The 18,689-nt window shown below is 42.7% G+C and overlaps 1 protein-coding gene across 2 annotated transcripts; it reads right to left on the bottom strand.

The window, feature by feature from the left end:
- Positions 1–4,484: 4,484 nt before the first annotated feature.
- On the bottom strand, positions 4,485–12,331 carry MRGBP (MRG domain binding protein). Of its 2 annotated transcripts, XM_028735401.2 has the most exons (6): positions 11,848–12,331; positions 10,869–10,990; positions 9,453–9,534; positions 7,494–7,568; positions 5,986–6,116; positions 4,485–5,139 (listed from the first exon to the last, which is right to left on the bottom strand). In XM_028735401.2, the coding sequence occupies exons 1-6, from the start codon at positions 12,137–12,139 to the stop codon at positions 5,092–5,094; spliced, it is 750 nt and encodes a 249-aa protein (XP_028591234.2). In that variant the 5' UTR covers positions 12,140–12,331; the 3' UTR covers positions 4,485–5,091. The 2 variants fall into 2 exon arrangements, with proteins under 2 accessions (XP_028591234.2, XP_028591232.2); XM_028735399.2 differs by having other exon boundaries at positions 4,485–6,116; positions 11,848–12,326.
- Between the last annotated feature and the right edge of the window lie 6,358 nt (positions 12,332–18,689).

The following is an 18,689-nucleotide window of genomic DNA, read 5'->3' as shown; positions in this document are numbered from 1 at the left end:
AACACCCCACATTTTAGCAGTAAAGCAGCTCATCGGCCCCAAACATCCCAGGAAAACCATTACAAACAGCCATTTCCCCCCCCCCCCCCCAAGACAGTAGAAAGAATATGGATAGGTATGTTAAGGCTGAGAGCGTGGCATCCTAGGGAATGTTGTGAGGTAGGCCGCTGTATTGTTATAGGATTGGTGGGTCAGTTTGGATGATGCCTGGGGACCCCAACCAAGCCTGTGATTTTGCCTCTGTAAGATGGCAGTTTGTAGTAGAAGGGACTGCTGAAATGGCCAAGTCGGTGTTTGTTTGTTTTTCTTTTTGTAGTTTGCATGCCTAAGAGTTGGTCAAAAACACATGTGTTAAGGGCTGCTATAGGTCTGGGTTTTCCCAGGCATGTCTGGGAATTGGACTGTCAAAATGTCGTCCGGGCAAAATGTCTGGAAAAACCTGGGTGTATGGCAACTAGGGCGCAAAAAAAGAAAACCACCCACCCACTTTTGGGAATATGGCAACCCTAGATGTGTTGCCATAGAAACTAGCTAGCTAGTGATGCTTTCAGGAGGAGAGCATGTGCCTTTCCCCCTCTCATTTCACTGGATGAGGAGTAATAGGCCAGGAGCCAGCTTTTGTCTAGGCCTATTCTGGAACTGGGCCGACACAGCGGCTAGATTTGCCCTGTGTGCTAAAACCAAAGCTGTGACTTTACGGGGAAACCTCTTCTCCCCAAGAATCCTCATGGGGAAAGGAAGATCTTTTGAAGTGTAAATGTTGAGACCTGCTGTCTCATGCTCAAGCTGCATATATGGGCAAATAAAACCATATACCCTAAACACATCACTGTCTCCAGCGACTTTCATTTCAAGAAGACCAACCCCTGCTGAAGCGCTGGAACCCTTGAAGTCTCTTACCACTCAGAGACTGGGGTGTGTATAACAAGATTTCGGCTTTCCTTAATTTTGAAAAAAGTGTTATGCTTAAAGGTACCTCCTTTTGTGGCCCCCTGAATCTTCCTTGCCAATTAGTTTCACTGATGACTCATAGTTCCTAGTATCTCTCTGTGTGGGAAGTAGGATTATATCCACGGCCTCACCATACTATGAAAACCAAAGTATTTCCCTGTGAACAGACAATACAGGCCATGCCTGTACCATGACTGCCAGGATCTGTCCAAGGTTTAGCAAGAACTTGAATTTCCCACTTGATTATGAAGCTCACTTGATTACCTTAAACCAGACACATGCTGTTGACCAATTTGTCTTACAGAATCAGAAGATAAACCAGGGAAACAAAATAGTTGTGATTATATTCTTTGTTGCATCCTAGATGATGATGTTGATGATTTTATTAAATTCATCCATAGATCTTAGGGCAGTTCACAACATAAAATTACAGTATAAAAAACACACTCTCTCTCTCTCTTTCTCTCTCTATATATATGAACAAAAACAAGACACTAACACGCCCCCCCCCCAAGAGATTTAAAAGGACACTGGATGTCAGTCAACCAAAGGCCTGGTTGAAGATGGCATCATCATCATCATCATTATTATTACCTCCCATCCAACCACTGACCAGACATGGACCTCTTTAGCTTTAGCCTGAATCATGTTCCTTAACCCTAACCCTTTAAAATAAGCTACGTGAAGACCCCACATCTTTCTTTCTTCTTTCTTTGGCGATCACTTGTAGCCAACTAAGATTGTCTTCCATGGACATGGTCTTAACAGAGAGTCCGTAAGTGACTGTGGAGGCCAATTCTGGATCCAACACGTCTTTCCACAGTGGGGACATAGGTTTCTAGGCGGGAGTTGATCATGGTGAGTTTGCCAAATGTGCCTTCCTCTTAGCTTGTTTCTCCTTTTCGCCGTTTGTGCTTCTTCAAAGTCCATGAAACCTTTGGTAAAGGCTGTTCTCCAATTAGAACGCTTGCAGGCCAGTGTTTCCCAGTTATCGGTGCTTATACCACATTTTTAAAGATTTGCCTTGAGAGAGTCTTTAAACCTCTTTTATTGTCCACCAGTATTTCACTTTCCAATCTTAGTTGGAAATAGAGTAGTTGCTCTGGAAGACGATAATCAGGCATCCGCACATGACCTGTTCAGCAAAGTTGATGTTGAAGAATCATTGCTTTGACATTGGTGATCTCTGCTTCCTTCAGTACACTGACATTTGTTCGCCTGTCTTCCCACGTGATGTGCAAATTTTTTCGGAGATACTGTTGATGGAAGCTTTCGAGGAATTGGAGATGGCATTTATAAGTGGTCTATGTTTCACAAGCAGGCAGTAAAGTTGGTAGTGCAACCGCTTTGTAAACAAGTATTTTGGTATTCCTGCGAATGTCCCAGTCCTCAAACACTTGAGATTCAATCGTGAGAAAGCTGCACTCGCAGAGCACAGGCAATTCTGGATTTCAGCATCAATATCGGCCCTTGTAGAAAGATAACTGCCCAGGTAGGAAAATTGATTGACAATTTTCCAACATTGCACCATTGAGTTGGATTTGTGGCGCTGCAGAGGGGTTGTTTTGTGCTTGTTGGAGCAGCACTTTGGTTTTTCTGGATATTGAGCGATAAGCCAAGCTTTCCGTAAGCTTCTGCGAAGATATTTAGGATAGTTTAGCTAAACAGGGTATATTAATAAACAAGCAAAAATAATGCTGAAGCATACATTATATGCGGTAAACAAGCCACCCTCCAGTTGGCTGTGCTGATGTTATCTATGCTGCTAGAATTGTAACAAAATCAATAGGTAAATCAGAGGCCAAGCTGTATTGTTTTAAGATGTTGCACTCACTGCTGCTACAGCATCATCAAAGACAGGTGCCCAAGCTTTCCTTTCACCAAAAAACTCGAAAAGGAACAGTCAGCTTTCTCTAGAATCGACAGAAATGTCTGTGTCAGATCTTTGCTTCTAATGGGAATTTACACTACGTGCACACTGGAGAAGACGAAAAAGCTGAACCAATAAAATTTACTTGACAATTTGAAAGGCTCATACAGGTTATAAAAATAAATTCACAGGCATCTTAAGGGACCGGCTTAAATTATTTTGTTCTATCTAGGCTTCCACAGTTAGTCAAACTATATTAAAAGAACTTTGTCAACTTCAATATGTTCTAGCAGTGTATAAATCTTCAGTGTTGGCCTTTCCCCAGCTAAGGCTCCAGAAGAGTTTAAAATAATGTTGTCACTGTTTTGGTAGAATCTAGGCACTTTGTGCTTAAAACCTTATATGATCTGAATATATATATTATAAAAACAGTTAAAATGTGTTCATTTTCCAGAACTTTGCATAATTTGTGGACTCGTTCTAGAATGGAGAATGGGTACTTGAGCTCTTGCAGGACACGGCATGTGGAGAGCCTGAGAAGTAGGGAGTTAGCAATTCAGGGTACTAAAATTCCACGCTGTTGAATACTTAAGCCCTTTTTAGGCAATGCTCCTGAAATAAGAGCCTCTATATATATGCGCTGCTGTTCGTACAACAGAGGACAGCTCACCATGTGCATCCCGTTTTAGCTGCTCCGTTCTCCCATTGAAGTGAATGGAGGAAGCCCTTGCATTGAAGCAAAGGTGAACTGTTCCAAAAACCCTTCCTGCAATCCCTATCCTGGAAGTCAAGATAACCCCACAATTAATTGGTAGTTGCTGTAACAATGAGCTCATATATGTTTATATTCACTTGCTTGATATAAGCCAATTGGCATGCTTTGATGCTATCCTTATCTGCGGAGGGCTAGGGGTGCTGGGCTCTGAGCCCAGAAAGTGGAACTGTCTGTAAGATTAGGGCATTTGCACCTATGTCTTCATCTGGTGATAAGTCCTGGCCCAAGTGATGTATGCTACCTTGTGTATAAAGAATGTATTAATGTTTGCTTGAGTGTGGACAAGCCACCTCCTTGCTGCGGTGTCCGTCCCATGTCTCTCAAGGCTGAGAGGCCTGGCAGGCTGATTTGCTGCAAGTCTACAGCTTTCTTTAATAAAGCACTAAAACTGATCCCTCTGGTGTTTTTAACACCCTTCTTTGACATCCCTGCACCAAACCACTCCCACAAGTCCTCCTTTGGGCCTCCTTGTGTACAGGGTGCTTGGAGTAAGAACGGAATTGCTGGATTGGGCAATTGTCCTCAAAACTATCAGGGCTGGGTGGGTGGTGGGTGGGAAGCAATTGTTAGAAATCTTCGTCCTCTGATCACACATCACACTCCATGTGCAATTGAAAAGCACATGATAGTATCTCCGTGTACCATGGCCTTCATTATAATTACATAACAACCTGACGCTAAAGTTCATCCTAGGCCTAATTCTCACAGATGAGATGGAAAAACCTACGGAGTTTTATTTCTTCATCTGATGTTTGTGATGAATCTTAGTTAAGAAGCTGGGATACAGGGAAGACTGATTCTTTTCTAGAACAAAGCTAACTTGGTATATGCAGTAGAATGAAAGTGTTTGCTATATCCCTGATAATTAGGATGAGAGACACCGCAATATGAAGCATGGGCTGGAACTCTTTATTGCATAGCAAAGGATAATACAAATGGATAACTCCGTAGCTTTTCAGCTACCTTTTCATTCCTTTGCTTGTTTTGTTTTTCTTTATAAAATACATGTTTCCCAACTTCACTAAAATAAGAGGAAATTTTACTATCTGATCATCAGGAAATGATGAATGACTGGATCTCTGGTTTTAGCAACTTTGCATACAAATCCAAAACATTAAGTGAAAACTACTTTTGGAAGTAGAGTAACAAGACAAAATTATCATTTTCAACACTTCCATTTAAGAACTCCTGGCAAAAATAACGTTTTGTTTTTTTAAAAAAAGGAATTAAATAATGCATATAAAATACATACATACATATATATATTTGTCCCAATCTGGCAAATGCCTCTCATGCAAGTGATTTCACTTACTTGAATGCAAGTGCTCACATTGAAGACTTTGCAGCTAGGACATTAATATAGTACAAGTGGTTAAGACAAGAGTCACCATTTCTTCTACTCTTACCAGTTTGTGCTGAACCTTCCAATATACATATGACATTTTCTTTTAAGCCTCCTTAGAGAGAATATGTAGCCCAGATATGAGGAAATTGTTCATCCTGGTTTTAAGATGTTTAATGACCTTTGTTCTGCTTCGGCAATCTGAAAAAATAAATGTATACCTCCAGTTTGGAAGAGGCAAAGCTGATCATAATTTAAGCAAAGAATGCTCCTTCTTCATTTTGCAGGCAGTGTGTGTTTTTTGCATGCTTATTCAGCCAGAACCGGTGGCATTTGGAACTAATTCTCACAGAACAGTAACCGACTTAAGACACTTATTACGTCACTAAAATTAGCAACTGCAGCTCAAGATACAAACATCACCCAAGGTTGAAACCAGCCATTCAAGAACCACGGTCCTGTGTTTCCATGAATGGTTGTTCCAAGAGGGATGTTTAATACGTAGACTGGAATTCAATGTCGCGTTCTTCCAATCATTCTGTCTCCGCAAGAATTACAGCTTGCCTGATGGAATGATCCCCCCAACTCGCCACAAACAAGAAATTGGGTTCTCATTTTGGAAGGCATGTGAAGGAAGGAGAGCGGGAAAAGTCCCACTGTGTAAGCAGCAGTCCTTGTGCTGGGCTTCCCCTAATGGGGCTGGTTAGGTGAATCCCATTCAAGAGTGTGCAACTGGTATGTAAAAAAAAAAAGCCACATCCTGACTTTTTCAGTGAACACACGTTCTTAATGCTGCCAGCTTCCCATGCACCCCAAAGTTGTAAGGCTAAAGATACTGTTCAGCTCCTTTCCGCCGCTCTATGCTAACCAATAGAGCCCAGGCATTTATCTCTCATTTCCACCCGCATTGTGCTAACTAGACTCTAAAATCTCTTTGCTGCCTAGGCTCCACTGTTCAAACATGCTTATGCCTTGCTCGGCCACTGCTTATGTTCTGCGCCGTTTTGCAGCACTTGGACTGGAAGGATTGCTATTTGCGTTCAAAACCTTCTCAGTGACTCTGTTCCGCTTTCTCTTATCTGCTCCTTCTTTGGATCCAGATTCAGACGAGCTTCTCTCTTTCTCCTTACTGCTTGGTTTCTCAGATGCTTTGGCCAGGCTTCCCATAGATGCATATACTGAAAGAGAATTAAATGAAAGATTATGCATCAAATGGCATCCATCGCATTATGGCCATGATCCAAGGCAGTCAGGTGCATGCGAGCCCTGCCCAATGGGCAGGTGGGCCAACTTTTTTAAAAAGGAAATACAAGCTCTTTGCAGAAGCACACTCAACTCACTTTAATTATATGGGCAGAAATTCTAAAAATAGAAAAATGCCCCTGATTAAAGCTACAAAACAAAATATTAAAGGTCTGATCTGGAGTTTGTCTGCCCCATGAAAATACCTCTCAGCCCCTGATCTTGGGGTTGCCTTGGAACAATATTCTGAACACTTCTGAAAGAACTGGGGATGCTCCCAGGAGTCTCATGATCACATTTTTGCAAACCACTTTGATGTTTTCCCTTACAATTATGTGGTATATAAATTTTATGAAATAAAAAATAAAGAATCATGAAAGCATAGATGGAGTAAAACTGAAGGAGCACTTCCAAAAACCAAATGCGCTGTTTCAATATATGTTCACTGGTTGTGGCAATGCATTTGCAGAAATCCTTAGCTCTGTGACTATTAGAAGTGCACCTGAACCTTTCCAAAAGAATGAAGGGAATTATCTTCAAGGCGCTTTCAAGAAGGTTCTCAGGTATCCGGAACATGGGCACCCCTGACCCCCACAAACCATAAAGACACTGCCAATCAAAACAGCAGGCCCAGGGCAAAAAAAGATCATGCCAAATTATTATTATTAATTAAGTTTACTTGGCACCTTTTCCTACAAAAGTAACTCAAGGTGACTTAACAAAAATAAATAAATAACACATACATTACAGCCAGCATAAAACAAAAAAAGAAAAAACATAAAAACACAATTCGGAACTCATTCTTGTGAGAATCAGAATGTGGACCTCTTTTCTCCCCACTTCTGATTTAGAACTAACCCAACTGTAGAGGAACCGGCTATATTTCCCAATCCAGTAGCAGCTATTTTCTCTGTACTATCCTACCTTGTTAGAATATGGTAGCTGGAACCAGGACCCACATGTGACGTGGCTGAAAATCAGATCCCAGAACACTGTGGCCCCATTAGTTTGTTTAAATTGGTTTATGAATGACTCTCCACCCCAGATTTCAACTAGAAATAAGCCAAGAAATAAACCCTTGGCTTATTTCTACCTTGCCGCTTGTGGTTTGTTTGAAACAAAACAAGTCACAATCTGAGTTTTAGTGACAAAAAGCAGTGTGCTGGAGATCAGTGCAGTTGCCCAGGGTGGCGGTAGGAAGGAACATTTGTGATTAAACCAGAGATCAAAACAAACTATGGCTTAAGAGTGATGAGCGAACCAGGCCTATGGATGACACATCATTTTCATAAGCTAAAATGAATAACTCATACCTTCTTCAGGACCTGCGTGCGATTCCATCTCTTCCTTTATCTCTTCTTTCACGTCATCTTCAATCATCACTTTACCTGTGGGGATGATTATGAGTGGAGTGATGGTGAAGATGGCACTGATTCAAATTCAATTTCCTCTTTACTTCTCCAGGCATGCTCATGGCAGCAATATGCACTGAATTAAAGGGATCAGTCATTGCCAACAGCCCCCGGCTCCCAATAAGGCTATTTTAAATCACTTAGGAAGCAAAACTAGATTGTTTCAAGCAGTAAGCTGACAACAGCAACTGAAGTAGAAAAATGCAAAGAAATGATAAGGGAGCTATCCTCCAAGCACAGATGGTGTTTTCTTTTGAAACTTGTGAATATAAATATGCAATATTTTTCATATTGAGAGTACATCCACCTCAACCATTCCAAGCACTTAAAAATTACGGTACCTCTGCAAATGAGGTGTAAAGGCTACTGATTTTTGGGTGCAATCCAAATCTCAACCCCTTGTTGGCAGGAATGTGTAGAGAAGCAGAGCCTCAGCTACATCTGCAGCCCAGCTGCTCGTAGCAACAACTGTTGTTGTTTTTTTTCTGGTGTGTGTGTGTATGTGAGCTGGAAATCCCCATACCAGCTCCAGGTTCCAGATCAGGCCTGATGCCATTGGGTGACAGCAGTGAGACTGTCTCAGGATCTAGCAGATCCTGGGCTGTTTGGGCCAAATTCCCTCCCTGCTCTCAAAATATCCTATATCAGGGCTTTCTACTGGCCTACGCTGGTGAGGATTCTGCCAGTGACCTCCCACTTGCCTGTTCTGCAGCTGGCTGACTCAGCTGCTGGAGTGAAGGGCCCCTCTACTCAACTGAACCACCCCCTCAAACTGACATAAAGGGGGCTTGGACTGCTTTGTTAATATATATATGCAAACGATTGCATTTTGTTTTTCTTTAAAATTAAACAGAAAGCTCTTCCCAACAGACAGTTCTGGAATTGCTCCACTACTGAAAAGACAGGAGTACAAAAGAAAAAGAAAAAGAAAAAGTGGGGGGAGCTTTAAAAATATTTTAAAACCTAGCCATACCCAACTGATATCAGTTGAATCATTTTCTAAAAAATGTGAACACCCACAACCAAAATTCAGTCCAGATTCCATCAATATTCGGTCTCATTATTCTTTTGCTGCTTACTAAAGCACCAATCAAAATTGTTCAAATGCTGTAATCAGGCTTTTGAATACATTTGTGTCTGCTTTCCATTTTTCTTAAATAGAAGCATTAAAAAGCAATCCAGATTTGAACATCTTCACAGACTTCATCCAGGCCTTTGGCTAATCAAACAATCTCTGGCCTTTTAAACTCTATGGGGTGGCGTTATTTTTGTTTGTTATTATGACATGTATTTTTGTGTTTTTATATTGTAAACCGCCCTGTAATCTTTTGATGAAGGGTGGTATATAAATTTCATCATCATCATCATCATCATCATCATCGAGTGTAGTGGTATAGGCTGCAATCCTATACACTACAGGCTAGCCAACTTCTGATGTTGCTTCGCTGCAAGCCCCAGCATCTCCTGCCAGCATGGCCAATGATGATTCGATTTATTATATTTCTCTGCTGTTTTTCATTCAAATGAATGCCAAAGTAGCTCACAAAGAACAAATAATAATAACAACACAATAGGACATGATGGCAGTTGTACTCAAGCAACATCTGGAGGGTATGTACACTTCCTCCGGGCTACATCCCTTTAAACCGAATGGGATCTATTTCTTTTAAAAAATCCTATGCATCCTTGCTGGGAAGGCAGCCCCACTGAACACAACAGGACTTACCACTGAGTAAAAAGGCATCAGAGTATACTGAAAGAGACTGGGTCATGAAAGAGTAATTCCTAGAATAAAATCTTGCCTGTGGTATATAAATAGTAAGTAGTGTTGTTATTATTAAGACTGCTTTTGGGTCTCACCTTCTTTTACCTCTTGAATAATTTCTTCAGGGAGGCTGAAGTTTTTTTCTGAGTTGGGGAAGGGAAGAATCTCAGATTCATGCTTAGAAATGTTTTAAAGAGAAAGAAATCTATAAATAATTTGGTTATACCAACAATTCAGATTTTCTAAACCAAGGGTGGCTAACGTGGGGCCCTCCAAGCGTAGCTGGACTACAACATCCATCATCCCTGACATAGGCCACAATGGCCAGGGCTAAGGGGAGTTGTAGCTTAACAACATCTGGAGGGCCACAGGTTAGCCAACCATATGCTAAACAAATGCAAAGGTAATCGTCATCACATACAATTTATAATTATTACCCAACAACAACAAAAGAAAATACTGAAATGACCCTTGCATTTCAGGGACAATAAGGAATATATTTTATTTTGTAATTAAATTGCATAATAAAACTACAGTTATTTAAACTTGTTCATCAAGAACTAAAGAAACAAAAGTCCCTGCTTAATTTTTTTTAACGAGTGTTTCAGATATGCAATTTGGCACATTCCAGGCAAGGACAGAATTGATGTCAATTAGAATGCACAGAGCTGCCATATCAGATTCTGCAGTTATTTAAAAATGCATGTTTAAAAATATCATCGGTCAACTACGCCCAAGCAAAGCAGAGTAACATAAACATCAGTGAAATCAATATGTTTCAGATGATCAACTGGAAGAATGGATAATACAAATTAAACACACCTGCTGTCCATTTGGGTTCTTGTGTATTACAATGATAAATGAAAAAGAAATATCAAAGATGGTATTTCCTTTCAGCAATGGTTTTGTGCAAAGAAGCGAAATAAAATCCAGGACATTTTTTTTCATTTGTACCTTGTATGAGAACTTTGGTTCCACTAAAGAACCGTGCAGATTCTTATGCAAGTTACTAATCAGTTAAGGCACCTTCCTGGGATCATATGAGGCCTTTATGACAAACTGTAACCCTTACATGCCAATAAGGCCTAGTTGCTGTGGACAGCAACCATGCTAACAAGGATAGCAAAGATTTAGGACATACTGCACACTGTAACCCTATCACAAGTTGCCAGGACCAGAGCATCAAACCAAACATGACCATGGCTTTTTTAGATGTTGTACTCTGTGTGAGCAGCTTCCACAGGCGAGATGGATGCCTCAGAATCCACCTGAAGGCAGGAAAAAGCCGTTCACAAGAGATCATCTCCCTTAGGCTTTATCTGCACCGTACAGAGGGAATGGGAGGATCAACAACACAGCAAATTGTTTCCCTTTAATCAGGAGCTCATGCACTAATAGGGGACACAACGGTACCCGATTCTGCTTGTGGTACATCTGCACATACGGATTGGACCTCTGACCTGTGGAGCATCTCAGGCACCGGCCTCAGTTTCTTGGTTGGTGACACTTACCAGCGCTTGCATGTCATACATGGTGCTTAAATGGTCCCAGATGACTTTGGAAGAAATCTGCCTCCCGATATTCTGGCTGAATTTATCTCGGATACAGATCATGTGAAAATGGCGATTCACACCTGGAATGGCAGAAGGGAGTGAGAAGGAGAAAACATACAGAGAAAGGTGGTGTTGTTTTTTGAAAGACTATGCACCCTGACGGGACTATAAATAATAACCAAAATCTGGTCCAACCCTATGCCCTTCCTTGCACTAACACAGATTATTTCGGACTGTGAAGTCCTAAGGGCAGGGACCCATCTTAATGCCCTTTATCTTTCACGCTGATCATAGAATTATAATGTCGGAAGGGATCACTAAAGGTCATTTAGCCCAAGCCTGTGAAATGCAGGAATCTCAACCAAAGCATCCATGACGGGGCTACATACATCTTAAACTAGGGAAATGAGTATTTGCAAGCTTAAAGCACACTTGGAGGTAGGAGGAATCCAACCCTAATTGAACACAGTGAGCATTACTTCTGGGTAAAAAAAGAGAGAAAAGTGCTGTTTTGTAAAACGAATGTTAAAAGAGCACTTTAACCACCTCAGGCTATAAAAGATCACAACTAAACTATCGAACCATTTTAAGTCTATGTACTTTTTTTTGAAGGAGGGTGCAGGAAATGGCTTCGAGGCGACTCCACGGATAATAATGATGATGATGATAATAATAATAATAATAATAATAATAATAATAATAATAATAATAATAATATCTTTAAATTTGCACAAGGCCCTTCACCCGTAGATGTCAGGACGCTTCACAGCCTATATGGCGTGTGTGTCCCGTCCCCCCACCCCTCTCTATATGCCCTTTCTCCTGACAGGCGTCACCCCGCCTTCAGCGCTCTCCTCCGCGGCCGGCGCCTCTACTCGAGCCCGAGGCTCGTTCCGCGGCCTACGCCCCATCCCCCCACCCGCCGCCTTCTCCTCACCGACGGGCTTGTGGCCCAGCATGGCGTGAAAGAGGCACACCTCCACCTCGGGGCTCCACACCACCGGCACCGGCAGCGGCGGCGGAGGAGGAGGGGGAGCCGCCGCAGCCGCCGCCGTCATGACGGTCATCGCCGAGGCCGCTGAGGAGACGCTCGACGCCGTTGACGCCGCTTCCTCAGGCGCCGCTTGCGGGGCGGGCTCGGCCGACACGGGCGCCGCAGGCCCTGCGGCCGGGCAGGGGGCCTTCAACCCCGCGTCTGCCGCCACCGCCGAGCTCTCCGCTTCGCCCATGGCCGCCGCCGCCGCCGCCTCCTCCACGGAGAGCGGTCCGGGCGAGAGCGGAGCGTCCCCTGTCGGCCGCCCTCCCCGAGGGAAGCGACCGAGGGCGGGAAGCTGAGGGGAGATGCCTCTTCGCGGGGGGAGAGGAAGAAGGTGCCCCCGGGACTCAAGGCTTCGCTCAGGACCTGGCCTGTCCCCCCCCCCCCCGCGTCTTATTCGAGATTTTTTTTTGGGGGGGGGGGAATTGCACTCTGCGCCGGCTCAGGAGCGCTTTTGCCCAGGGGCGTGTTGTGTGCACCACCACAAGGAAGCAAGCATCAAGGAAGGAAGGAAGGAAAACAGGCAAATAGACACAGAAACAGGCAGATTGACAAAGGAAGGAAGGAAGGAAGGAAGCAGGCAAATATACACAGAAAGAAAAGAGAAAGAAAGAAAACAAGCAGACACTAAGAAAGAAGCAGAAAACAAGCAGATAGACACAGAAAGAAAGAAAGAAAGAAAGAAAGAAAGAAAGAAAGAAAACAGGCAAATAGACACAGAAAGAAAAGAGAAAGAAAACAAGCAGACACTAAGAAAGAAAGAAAGCGGAAAACAAGCAGATAAACACAGAAAGAAAGAAAGAGAGAGAGAGAGAGAGAGAGAGAGAGAGAGAGAGAGAGAAAGAAAACAAACAAGCAGATAGAAAGGAAGGAAGGGTTCAAACGGGGGGGGGGGTGCTCTTTTCGCTCTTTTCCCTTTATTTTGTTATTACATATACCTGGCATGGGAGATTGTGGACTCTCCCTCCTTGGAGGCTTTCTAGGCAGAGGTTGGGTGGCCGTCTGGCACGGATGCTTTAGCTGCATTGCAGGGGGTTGGGCTGGATGACCCTCGGGGGTCCCTTCCAACTCTACATTTCTATGGTTCTATGCCAGTTGAGAAGCCTGCCATGGAGGGAATTTTATCCCCAGAATCAGTAAAAGCTCGGCATTAAAGTCAGGATGAAGCTGGCATAATCTCTCTCTCTCTCTCTTGCTGACTGACACACTCCTTCTCACTTGTGTGTGAGAGCGAGAGAATATGTCAGATTTATCTTTGTTTTAATGCCGAGTTTTTACTGATTCTGGGGATAAAATTCCTTTCCTGGCAGGCTTCACGACCGGCATGTTTACGCAATAACAAAAAGCAAGGGAAAGCAAGAGAAACAATGCTTTTGTCCCCCTGTTCTTTATTTCTTCTCATTGTTGTGCATACAATTGTGGTAAGAGTGCTCCTGAGCAGGCGCAGAGTGCATTTCCCTCCCCATCGAACAGCTCTGAGGGCAGTCACACTCTGTGGGAGAGAGAGTGTATCTTAGGGCTGCCCCGCTCAAATATTACTGTACTGAGTTTTAATCAGTGGCTTGATGGATTAAATATGTAAATCTGCATTCAAATAAAACAATAGGCAGGGAATGGCTTTCCATCTTTTTTGATGCAGACTAGGAGTCTAACTTCTCAGCCCTCTGTTTGAAGGGCTGTCTCCTTTATAGATTAAAAAAACCCTAAGAAGGGAGAATGGGAAACGACCTTGAAATTTCTTATCCACAGTAAGCATTTTGATAGCAAACTGAGCAGGCATGCAGGTCTCCCAGCCATAGGCTTGAGGTTTATAGTTTCTATTGAAATCGTAGCACTTGTCTGCATCCTTATGTTACGTTATCATAGGGAAATTCCTTGCAAAACTCTTCTTTGTGATGCGTTCCCACTTTTGGTGGGCTACCTAAATGCAGGCATGCACTATCTCAGAAGACCATCTCCTTTTCGTTACAGGATGGAAATGCCAACTTTGAGACAGTCTACCCTGTTGATTTGATTCATCGGAGTTTGCACTGAGTCTCATTCAAGATAATGCGATTTTAGCAGTTAGGCTATACAGGATTACAATTTTAGTTACTATTGCATTGGTGTTCCTAGCCTGCTCACTGTGTTGTTGTTGTTGTTTTAAAATTTTAAGTACTTACTGAAGTAAGTACTGTACTTACAGTAAAAATAAGCAAAAATATACATAAAAATTGAGAGAAAAGAAAGCAAAGAGAAATATAGAATGCAGTTCTATTTTTAAATACCTAGATTAAAGCACCCCACCCACTTACAAAAGCTATGTATAATTAAAGGTCAATGGCCTGGTGAAAAAAAGAATGTTTTCATCTGATGTCTATAGATACATAACAATATAACATGGTGAACTTCCCTGGGGAAAGCATCCCATAAGCAGGGAGCCAACACTGAAAAGGCCCCGCTCTCATGCTGCCACCTTTCAGACTTTCCACTGAGGGGGCACATGAAGAAGGGCCTCAGAAGATGGTTGTAGGGTCTGGGTTGTTTCATATGGGGAGAGGTGGTGCTTGAGGTTTTGGGGTCTTGAGATGCAAATAAAAAGGCTTTATAGGACAAAACCAGCACTTTGAATTGGGCCCGAAAACTAATTGGTAGCTACTGCTAGTTGGGCCAGGATTGGTATTGTGTGCTCAGACCGTCTTGCCCTTGTGAGCAATCTGGCTTCGAAATTCTGCACAAGACTTAGCCTGGAATGCAAAGAACTGGCAAGGATATGTTCTCTGTTAGTAGTAGTAGTTGTTTAGTCCTTTAGTCGTGTCCGACTCTTCGTGACCCCATGGACTAGAGCACGCCAGGCACTCCTGTCTTCCACTGCCTCCTGCAGTTTGGTCAAACTCATGCTGGTAGCTTCGAGAACACTGTCCAACCATCTCATCCTCTGTCGTCCCCTTCTCCTCAGTGGCGTAGCGTGGGGGGTGCAGGGGGGCCCGGCCGCAACATCTGGGGGTAGGGCAAATCCACAGGTTAGGGGGCGCAAATCCACGGGTTAGGGGACACAAATTACTTGCCTTGCCCCGGGTGCTGACAACCCACGCTACGCCACTGCTTCTCCTTCTGCCCTCCATCTTTCCCAACATCAGGGTCTTTTCCAGGGAGTCTTCTCTTCTCATGAGGTGGCCAAAGAATTGGAGCCTCAGCTTCACGATCTGTCCTTCCAGTGAGCACTCAGGGCTGATTTCCTTAAGAATGGATAGGTTTGATCTTCTTGCAGTCCATGGGACTCTCAAGAGTCTCCTCCAGCACCATAATTCAAAAGCATCAATTCTTCGGCAATCAGACTTCTTTATGGTCTAGCTCTCACTTCCATACATCACTACTGGGAAAACCATAGCTTTAACTATACGGACCTTTGTCGGCAAGGTGATGTCTCTGCTTTTTAAAATGCTGTCTAAGTTTGTCATCACTTTTCTCCCAAGAAACAGGTAGCAACTGACATTTCTTATCAGGTATATAATACAGACAGATGTGCCAGTACAAAAGCTTGGGTTAGGGTATTAATTGTTACTTTTTGTGGCATGCATTTACCCCTTTCTGTTCAGTGTAAGCAAATTGTTCCAATAAGTGCTCACAGTAAAAGCAGAATTATTACTCTATAATCCACATGTTATGCCCTGTTCCTCTGTTTCTTTTTCTTATTAGGCATATAAGCAAAGCCTCTATTGTTTAGGAGATCAGTTGCTCCCATGGCTGGTTATTAATTTGAAACCTTAATCCACCGTCTGACATTAGAATAAATAACCAGCACAAATAAATCTGGTATCTTAGAAACAGACTTTGGGGAGCTAATGAACTCCAAAGTTCATTAGCTCCATTTTTGCCAAATGATCTTAATAAGAAGTCTGGTTTTTTAAGGGGAAACAGGCTTGTCGTAGAAGTGTTCCAAATCAACTTTAATTGCACAACCTGAATTTGTGGGTACATGACCGAATCCCACCAGAAAACAGCAGCAGTCTGGAAGCGGGCGAAAACAGTCGACAAACACAACCCCTCCACTTGCAACGAAGGGTAATTCATACATAAGAAGAACTTGCCTGTCAAGGTGACAGTTTCCTCTAAACACTTAAAACAAGTTAATGAAACCATGGGTGAGTCAGCTAAACATCACTAACGGAGAAACATCAGACTTCTAAATGCAGAACGCTAAACCTAAATGAAGTGCTCTTGTTTATGAATGTGCAATTTATCTGAATTCTAGACAGGAGTGCAAAATGGAAGGGATGGGTCTGCAAGTCTTTTATGTCAGTGCTATGAGCATCTATTTGCTGCAGATGCTATATTTTAATGTAATTCTGTGTCATATGCTGACTGGGTTTTAAAAGTTCACAGTTCATAATTTCTTTCTCGGATAGATTACCACACAGTCTCATTTTACACAGCCATCTTTGAAGCCTCCATCCTAATGCCTATGACATTTTAAAAGATGCATTATCTTTTATTCTGCTCCCTCTCCAACATATTTTACACCTCTCTCGGGACCACTGTTGCATTTCAGTGAAATACTGCACAGCAGTAAGGAATTGATCTGTTTTCCAGTATCAAAATTCAGAATGCATCACTTGACAACTGCACAGAGAAGTTAATAAATATAAAGGGAAAAATCCATAACAAATAAATACAGCTTTGTTTTCAAGCACCCAAGAAGTTTAACATCTGACCTTACTAGGTCTAATGAAGGACTGCTGTACAGGCACTCCAGTGCTAAAACTACTCTTAAAAAAGACAAGATAGTATGGCAGTGCTTCTCTTTTATTTACTCCTCCTTTGGGGTTACTCTCAACGTAAGAGATAAAATTAGAGGGTGGTGACTGGGAAAGTGTAGGGTGCGAAAGAGGTTTCATGTGCATAATTTAGGTGGCTGTTTCTAACCTTGATGAATGCAAAATGGGCATTCAGGCAAAGCCACAATTCAAAAAATCCAAACCACAAACCCAGCATTGCAATAAAATATATGTAGTATTCTTTGACCTTGCGTACTGAACTGAGCAAAGTGGGTTGTGCCTATGTTAATTGTAATAAATGGATTCAGGGGTACCTGGATATGCATAGCATCAATGATCTGAATCGAAACTTAATTATAATTGGTGATTTAGGTTCCAGGGACCAGATATTGCTGGAAGCTCATATCCCCTAGGCGCTGGCTTCCTAATCTCAGGTATATAGGCACTGTCCATGGTGAATCATTGGTGGGAGTCATCTCTTTTTATTTCATTTGTCTCCAGCCAACTTCTGGCGTGCATCAGCATGCTAGCCTGACATTGGCTTAGCTCCAAAGGATGGTAGCAGCAATTTGTGTACACTACGCCTTTAAAGCACAGTGAAAACCGATTCCCCCTCTAGTTTACTCCTCACAGAGTTACAATTTTCAGCACCTTTGACAAACTACAGTGCCCCAAATTCTTTGAGAGATAGGTTTTGAATGTACAGTACTTTTTAGTGTGTGCACAACCTAAATCCACACTGGAACCAGAGGAACTTAAGTTAATAATGGCAGACTTTCCATCTTGATTTCAGTGGGACCTAACAGCATCTACAAGGGTGGCGCTGTGGTCGCAACCACAGAGCATAGGGCTTGCCAATCAGAAGGTTGGCGGTTCGAATCCCCACGACGGGGCACAAGGAGAAGGGGACGACAGAGGACGAGATGGTTGGACAGTGTTCTCAAAGCTACCAGCATGAGTTTGACCAAACTGTGGGAGGCAGTTGAAGACAGGAGTGCCTGGCGTGCTCTGGTCCATGGGGTCACGAAGAGTCGGACATGACTAAAGGACTAAACAACAAGAACAATATGTGTGTTGGGGGGGAACCTGTGGAGAGGTTGGGGGGGGTGACAGTGAGTGGGCTTGGTGAATGGTGTTCCTGAATGCCCTCTTCCTTTTTATTTGAGACCACCTCTGGTTTGGACCCTTAAGTTCTGTTTGTTCCAGACCCAAGTGAGAGGCCAAATGGCAAAAGCCAGCGGTTTGGATTGTCCCAAAGGCACAATTTATTTAAGATTCGTTTCAGGTAAGGATACATAATGTCCTCATTAGAACTTGATAGATAAACCTATCAGTCAGCATTCTCACTTCGCTGCACTCTGACGGTTTTAATGAGGTACTGTTGTGTGCTAAAAGCACCTCTTAATTATGCTATTAACAGTAATGATGCTCATCAAACATGATGAAGACAGGCCTTCCCCCCCTTTTTTTGTTTTGCAAGACTTTACAGGTTATGCACTTCTGACTTTCAGTTATGTGAACTCGACCTGAGTTATAAACAGACTGGTGCTTAAAAGTTTTAGCTTTAACTTGGGGCCAAAGCTGCATTACAGCAAAAGCATTTAATTGTAGCCCTTGTTCTTAAGGTGGAGGGCTCATTTAGAAAGAAAGCTATTAGAGCAAATAAGCAGTGGAAGAGATGGGTGCATACTGTTTCTCTGCTCCAAATTCAAATGTATGTTTGCTCCAAAGACTTCCAAGGCTCAGATTTAAGCATCTCTTCTTCATAGTGCCAAATAAATCTTTTCTGGTTACTGGTAGTTCTGGCATTGTGTAAACGTGGTGCTTTGATCCTTAGCATAAAAAAAAACAACTACCTTAGCGACCAGGTTTGATTCCTTCTCCTTTCTTTGCAACTTCCCTGGTGTGTTTTATAACAGACTCTATTAGCATTGATGTCCTGATTTTCCACAATCAGCTCAGAACATTCATTTGCTGCTTCCTGTG

Source organism: Podarcis muralis, chromosome 5 (genome assembly GCF_964188315.1).
Source record: "Podarcis muralis chromosome 5, rPodMur119.hap1.1, whole genome shotgun sequence".
NCBI lineage: Eukaryota > Metazoa > Chordata > Lepidosauria > Squamata > Lacertidae > Podarcis > Podarcis muralis.
The sequence above is the reverse complement of the archived record's forward strand: the minus strand, read 5'-3'. Positions and strand labels throughout refer to the sequence as shown.